The sequence below is a fragment of the Erinaceus europaeus genome, chromosome 12, assembly GCF_950295315.1.
Source record: "Erinaceus europaeus chromosome 12, mEriEur2.1, whole genome shotgun sequence".
Lineage (NCBI taxonomy): Eukaryota > Metazoa > Chordata > Mammalia > Eulipotyphla > Erinaceidae > Erinaceus > Erinaceus europaeus.
The window spans coordinates 52273675-52281306 of NC_080173.1; the positions used below are offsets into that span (position 1 = coordinate 52273675).

General features: G+C 49.9%; 1 protein-coding gene across 1 annotated transcript; it reads right to left on the reverse strand.

Annotated features, from left to right (window-relative positions):
- Nucleotides 1–1514: 1514 nt before the first annotated feature.
- Nucleotides 1515–6844, reverse strand: PRR15L (proline rich 15 like). The gene is made up of 2 exons (XM_016191258.2): nt 6638–6844; nt 1515–2698 (listed from the first exon to the last, which is right to left on the reverse strand). The coding sequence occupies exon 2, from the start codon at nt 2669–2671 to the stop codon at nt 2369–2371; it is 303 nt and encodes a 100-aa protein (XP_016046744.1). The 5' UTR covers nt 2672–2698; nt 6638–6844; the 3' UTR covers nt 1515–2368.
- Between the last annotated feature and the right edge of the window lie 788 nt (nt 6845–7632).

A 7632-nucleotide genomic window follows, 5' to 3' on the forward strand; every position in this document is an offset into this window, starting at 1 on the left:
AAAATAGGGATATGGTAGCACCCATCCCAGGAGGTGAGTGAGGAACCTTGTGGAGCGCTTACCATACATAGGCCTTGGCCCACTTTAAGCACTCTATAAATGTCAGTTATTATCCTGCGTGGGGCTGGACTATGGGTCATTGCATAACTGGTGGGACCCTAGAAAGTTCCATGAGGTTGGAAAGATAGGGCAACAGGTGTTGGGGAGGGTGCACCTGAGCCCACCTTCTCCCTCTTGTGTTCCTGTCATTCTCAGAGTAAGTCCTAACCGAGGATACCTAACAAAGGCCCCCTTGTACAGGTCTATTTGTTTTGGTAATGAATTTCCCAAGCAATGCTCCCTGGGGTGGGGTGTCCCTGGCATAAGGGCTGACCTGGAAGTGCAGGGCCACATTGTTTAGTCACCACTGAGGTCTTTACCATTCCCAACCATATGCTCCAGAGACTTGGCTCATCTCCAATTCCCTGCTCTTGGGGCCTGAGGAAGAACTGGACATTACAACATAGGAAGTGGGCTTTCTCTTCTTTCTCAAACAGAATTGGGCTATGGTGGAGCTTCAGTTAAGGAGAGGGGGAAGCAGGCCAATATCAGCCAAACATCTGCCATTGAATCGCTCGCAAGCCATTTAGTGCTGTACTAATCACTCCCTGAAAAGGGGATTATCTTTACTGAAGAGCAAACTGAGGCAAAGAAAAGCTTGGGGTTTTTATTTGTTTGCTTGCTTGCTTGTTTTGTTTTTTCATTACTAAGGTTTCACTGCTCTGCGATGACTTTTTCAGATAGAGATACAAAGACAGGGCTGGGGAGACATCATAATGGTTATGCAAAAAGGCTCTCATACCTGAGGCTCTGAGATTTCAGATTCTTTCTATCCCCAGCACCATCAAACGCCAGAGTTGAGCAGTGTTCTGATGTGTCTGTCTGTCTGTTTCTCTCTCATTAAAATAAAATAAATAATATATTGGGGAAAAGGGAGCAAGAGAAAGAGAGAGAGACCACAGCACCAGAGCTCCCTTCAATACAGTGGGGGTGAGTGTGAATCTGGGTCGCATACGTGGCAAAGCAGTGCATCATGCAAGTCAACTATTTTACTGACCCAGGGAAAGTATTTTCTTTTTTAATCCTCCCTTAAGTGCTGTACTACCTGAAAGTACCCTACTGCTAGAACCAGAAGGAAAATCCCGACCCAACACCAAACTACTGTGACACTGGAGTCAGTCACCAAATGTCTGCTCCACTATCCTGGAGTTCCCAGTGGCTTCTCTCTGTTGACCAGAGGAGCTTATCACTGAGGTGTGACCAGTTCCTTCACAGTCAGCCTCTGTGCCCCACCACCCCAATGAGGGTGGCGTGAGGGTGTGGGGAGTTACTGACTCAGACTCCACAGGGTTACTGACCCAGGCCCCACAGATTCACACCTGGGGACCCTTCCTGAGCAAAAGCTTTGCTCTACTTACTCAACGGCAGGTTAAAGCATGAAAAACAGCTCAATAAGTATTAGACAAGAGCACTAATAAGCTCTCTGCTTTTGCAGTGTCGTTTATTACAAAAAGAGAAACCTACAGTTATTATTTTTTAAAGGAAAATTCGAGGCTCCAGGACTCATATCTGGGGCTGATCCATCTTAAATACTAGTGGAGGGAGGAGAGAAGAGAACAGAAGACTGTTCTTTGCCCCTAAACAGAGATTTCCTAACCCCTTCCTGGTTTATGTCACTGGGCCAGCATGACTTCCCTTTGAGGGTATATACAGGAACCTAGGGGGGTTCTTCTGCAGTCCCCCAGGGAGCACCAGGATCCTCCTCCCCTTGGGCACCTGGGAGTTAAGTTTCCAGAAGTTTCCTACTCCTGTTAGAAGGTGAACTCAAGTTCAGTGTCTCTGCCTCCAGCTCCAGGAAGTCGCCTCCCTCATCACATGGCTTCTGGAAAATGTCCTCTCAGAATAGGTCCAAGAAATAGTTGCCGGTAGAGAAAGTTGAGGGAACAGCAATTCACACTCACCCCTGACCCTGTGCCCTGTGAGGAGGTGAAGTCTGCTCAGCTCCACACTTGCCAAGCCCACCTTCTGGCTGGCACTGTCACTACTTCAGAGAGGGCTGTCCTTGCAAGGTGGGACTTTTCATTTGTCAGCTGGAGTACTTTTGTATATGGTGTGGGAGGTAGAGGAACCTGGGCTCCCCCAGGCCTTCCAGACAGCTGAGGTGCATAAATACAAACCTAAACACAGACATTTCCTGCCAGCAGGCGTCCAGCAGGCATCCACAGCCCCTGTGTTTTAGCTGTGGCCCCAGAGGCCAGGGTAGCAAGCTCCTATCAGATCCAGCTGATGGCAGGGAGCGGGGAGGTCCTAACCTCCTTCTTGCCCCCCTTCACTGTCCTTTACCCTCCCTGTCCTCAAAGAGGTTGGGGTTCTCTGCCAGGGTGGCCCGCACTTTTTTCTTCTCCTTGAAACGACCCGAGTTGGAGACTTTGACATGCTTGCCTTTTGTGCTCTTGTCCACGATCTTCTCAAGGCGGGTGTCAAAGTCACTGTTGGGGCTCCCACTGTCTGGCCGAGGGGGCTCTGCGCAGCCCTCTGTTTGGGCATAGGTGTCAGGGATCTCATACAACACCTTGGGAGTAGATTTCTTTTTCCGGAGAAAGGTCAGCTTCCACCAACCAACTTCTGTCATGGCGTGCCTTGCTGAGGGTGGGGCTTTCTGCAGGGGTGAGGTCAGAGAGAAAAATGGAGGAAGGGGTCAGTGAAGAGAAGTAGGGGTGCTTCGGGGCAACCCTCTCTTGACTCCTAATCATGAGCTATCTTAATAAGCAGGCCTGACAGAATGACAGTTGTGGGAAAGTTACCCAATGTCTGGCGGGCAGGGGGCAGCCAAGTAAACTTGGGTGGACAAGAGACAACTACACCAAAAAACCTAGCAACTCTGAGATTCTTGGCCCTTCAGACTGCAGACTGCAGGCATCACAGTGCATGCTTTGAATCTTCCCCCCAAACCCCCCCTACATCCCCCTTAGAAGTGGAGCTAAGACTGGGCAGACAGTCAATGGCATCACACAGCTAGAAACTCCTTGTGCATGGGAATTCATTACAAGAGAGTGTTTGTGATGTTTAGAGTAATAAGGATTTCCTGGTAGTGACCAACTAGACTAAAGGAGGTTGAGGAAGGAACCTCATACTAGGAGTGGAGAGTCCTGGGCAGTTCTGGCTTTGTAAATGCTGGCAAGTTATTTCTCCGGATTTTAGTGTCCTTGTTGTCCCTTTCAGCCCTAACAGTTAGCTCAAATGCTAACTCCTGCACACAGAAACAGGCTGATTTTATAAAGTGGAACTTTCAAGGGGCCAGGTGGTAGCACAGCTGGTTGTGTGTATATGTTACAATCTGCAAGGACTACAGTTCAAACCCCTGATCCCCATCTGCAGAGGGGAAGTTTTTACAAGTGGTGAAGTAGCTCTCTCTCTCTCTCTCTCTCTTTCTGTGTGTGTGTGTGTATGTGTCTTCCTTCCCTCTTAATTTCTCTCTGTCTCTATCCAAAATAAATAAATAAAATTAAAAAATCTTTTTTAAAAAAGTAGAACACTTAATAACAGCAAGAATAACAGAGGTGATTCTTTTCCCTCATCCACCTTTCATGAGGACAGGAGTTTAAAGGAAATTTAAAAATTTAAAGGAAATTTTGGAATAAGGTTTGATGGGACCTAGATATACAGTGAGACACTGTGATCCCAGATTGTGCCCTTCACTAGCAGAGCCAACCAAGGTGGCTGTGGGTGCTGAACATCAGGCTTCTCCACTGGAAATCCGTGTGCCCTGGCATGGACACCATGTGATTGGGTTTTTACTGGTTTCCACAAAGCTGCTATCTAAGCTAAGGGAGATTCTAGGAGAGGAAATCACCAGCACATGGCTGCTAGCTAGAGCGTGAGGGTGGAAGAGGAGATGGCAGGCTGGAGGAATTAAGAAGCAGGCTAAGTGATGAGAAAGCAGGACATCTCTGGGTCTGGTGTGGTTAAGGATCTGTTTCTAAGGATTCCTGTGTTATGGGAAATCCTGGGGAGGGGTCGGGGGGACAATATCCAGGTGATCCCAGAAAGCCATATGGGCAGCTAGCCTGAGCACAGGAAAACATCACCTCCATTGAGAAACAGATGGTCTTTACTACATTTTCTTAAGACTCAAAGACTCACAAAAAGCACGACAGATAATTAATAATAGTTTTTCTTTCAGTGTAGCAAAAATGGGGAATGTTTACTCCCCTCTATTTTTCTGATCTCCAGGCTTTCCATGATGAGCATGGATTTGCTTTTAGTGGGAAAAGTATGTCAAATTTAGGAAACATGAATGCAGGTTGCTGGCCTAGCCCTAGAATATGTTGAGTGCCTGCATCCATTGGCTCCTTGATGCTATTATTCCCTGTTCCTCCATGTAACCACCCTGGGCCCAGAGCACACACTAAATACTGTACACACAAACCCTTCCGCCTTTCTGTCCAGTGCTCAGGCCCCATATCGCCAGTGCTGCCTCTCTAACTGGACTCAAGAAGCCAGGGGAGCCAAGGGTAGATCTTGTGTAGCTCCCATTTAGAAAATGAAGAAAAGGGGAGTCGGGCAGTAGCGCAGTGGGTTAAGTGCACGTGGCACAAGGACCAGCGTTAAGGATCCCGGTTCGAGCCCCCAGCTCCCCACCTGCAGGGGAGTCGCTTCACAGGCAGTGAAGCAGGTCTGCAGGTGTCTATCGTTCTCTCCTCCTCTCTGTCTTCCCCTTCTCTCTCCATTTCTCTCTGTCCTGTCCAACAACGACAACAACAATAATAACTACAACAATAAAACAACAAGGGCAACAAAAGAGAATAAATAAATATTAAAAAAAAAAAAAAAAAGAAAATGAAGAAGAGGAGAAAGTGGCCAGACAAATATTTTCAGGGTGCCTTGGAGAGGTGAGCGCACCAAGGGGACAGCCTGAGAGGTTTGCTTTGGCAACATGCCCCACCTGGGCTTAGCACAGCCTTGCACAGAACTCAGTGTTCCTGCATGGATTTCTGGAAGTCAGTTAGGGAAAGAGGGACAGGGTGGTTGCTCAGCCTGTGGATGTCCCAGTCACTTCCTAGTCTGTAACACAACCTAGGGCCCAATCATCACATACTAGGGGCTGTCCAGGAACTTTGAGAGTGGAGGATCCAACCCCACACCAATAGTAACCACCAGACTCCCTGGCTCCATGAGAGGCAGTGATTTCTGCCTGGGCCAATTAAAATATACCCATTCTCAGACATAGTTCAAGTTGGCTTCTGTGAAGTTTACCTCTCCTTGAAGTAACAGAAGTGATTTATCACAAAGAACTTATTTGCAAACCATGAAGAGAGCTCCCAGTAGCCCTCAGATCTCCACCATGGCACCAAGGCCAAGGAGACCTTATCTGCTGGCCTTGAACTCCGGCCTCTCCAGGATGCTCTTTGCTAAATGTTGCTGGCCCTTCTATCACCTTCTATCAAAGAGGAAACACAAGCAGCAGTAAATAGTTGTGTGTTTACCACTTCAGGTAAGCCTGGCAGTTGAAATCTTAATTTGCAAATAGTCAAAGACTATTCTGTGTTTTGTACAATAGCCCATTTGTAAGATTCTTCTAGTGTGCTGCCCCAAGATACCATAAAATCGGATTTGCTTTAAAAACATAATGTGATATGCTATCCAAAATTTCCAACTATCTAAAGTTTCTAAGAGCAAGATAGCTACAGTGATAAGCCCTCACATAACCACAGAAGGCCAGATGGGCTGGGGTGCAGGATGTCCTTGGAATCACCAGTGGCCCCAGCATTTGGTGACAACTTGTGGACCCTGTAGTCAGCTTGTTCAGGTCCTAAACTGGTTGAGCTTTGGGCTGATTCCTTGCCCTAGGGCCCTGGAATCCACAGGATGATAAAAACCAGCCCCTGGGAATGCCAGCTACACCTCCGCTGTTTGCACAGCCTTGGTGCCCACAAAGGACCTCATGGGACAGGCGGCCTTCCTGTCCCAACAGCAGCCAGAACCTTGGTATGCATACAAACGCTCTGAGAAGGCTCCCAACCCCCACTCTCACCCTATGGCGTTGTGTGAGCTGCTCTAAGGGCCTTGTCCTCTTTGGATAGGGCCCCTTCTGAGCTGGGACAAGTTAACCATTGACAGGAGGAGAGGCGGGGGCGGGGGCGGGGGGGGGGAATGACTGGGGGAGTAGAGCAGCTATGTCCTAAGAGGAAACTCAGAACCCCCAACCCTATCCACCATCGCTCTGCAGGATCTCTAATGACACTTCTCTACTCTGAATGGGACCAGGAACCATTAGATAGGAGGAGGGAGATCCCCACTAGACAGCTAGAAATAACCTCCAGGCAGGGAAAGGTAGGCTCCTGTGCAGTGGGAGTTAATAGAGAGCTGCGCTAGAGTGAAACTTTCCCAGAAGGAGCTCTGCTGGAGGACTGGATTAATTCCAAGAAGCCAGTGGGATGAATCCTGCCTGCCCACCTAGGGAGAGATGGGTGCTGGCATACTTGGTTTCTCTACCCGCCCCCCCCCCCAGCTGGGTTTGCCAGCCAAGGAGCCAGTCTGGGTGCCTTGTCTGCTCTTAGTGCCTTGATTTCCCCACCCAGCCACCCACTGCTGGTACCTGTAATCCTGGCTGCTCTGGGTAGGAGGCAGACCTTCCTTAGAGAAGGAGCTGAGTGTAGGAGCTGCCCCAGAGGGAGAGTTGGGGGCGCTGGGGGTGCCTCCAGGGTGTCGTGCCAGGCCAGGCTCAAGCCAGGAGAGCCGAGCCGGGGAGGAGCAGCTGCACAGCAGGTGCAAGAGAAACAGGTGCAGGAGCGGGTACCTGCTCCTCTATGGCTCCAGGAGTCAAGGTGAACCTGAAACCCAGCCCCTCCCGGCTAAGTAAACAGAAGCAGAGGCTGGCTTAGGTTGATGAATATTCATCAGCCCAGAAATCCAATCCCATTGCCCCTGCACCCACCCAGAAGCCAGGGTCCTCCAGGGACTGACTAGCCAGGAGAAGGATGTGCCAAGGAAGTCTGGGGCAGGGGGGACTTGGGAGCTTGTTTCCTCAGTTTCCCCACTCTAGGGTGCTTGGTGGCAGCTCCACTTATAACCAAGGTCACTCCCACCCATTTCATTCCTTGAAGGGCCTCACACCCCTTTCCAGCAGGGAACATGGCCTGGACATTGCCCTAGGCACAACCGGGCACAACAAAGAAAGGGTTAAGGGCCGCTGCTCCCGTTGGCTAGGCAGGACTGGTGCACCCCAGCTCCTTTGAACTCCAGAGTCGAAACCAGTCCCTGGTTAGACTGGTTGGCAGACCGGTTCCCAGGCTGCCTGCTTGCTCCACCCTGAAGCCTCAGTGCTGCTCAGGGTGGTGCTGGGTGGGGGGGGCTGTGGTCCCCTCTGACCTGCAGGGATCCTCCTAGAGATTTCTCTGAGGGAAGGGGACACAGGTCCCTCCTCAGACCAGGCTCTTGAGACCCACTGCAACTTTGAACATCCTCTCCCCTTCACCCTGTCATCCCTCCCCCCCTTAGAAATGCACTGCAGGGCAGGGGTAGATAGCATAATGGTTATGCAAAGAGACTCTCATGCCTGAGGCTCCAAAGTCCCAGGTTCAATCCCCAGCA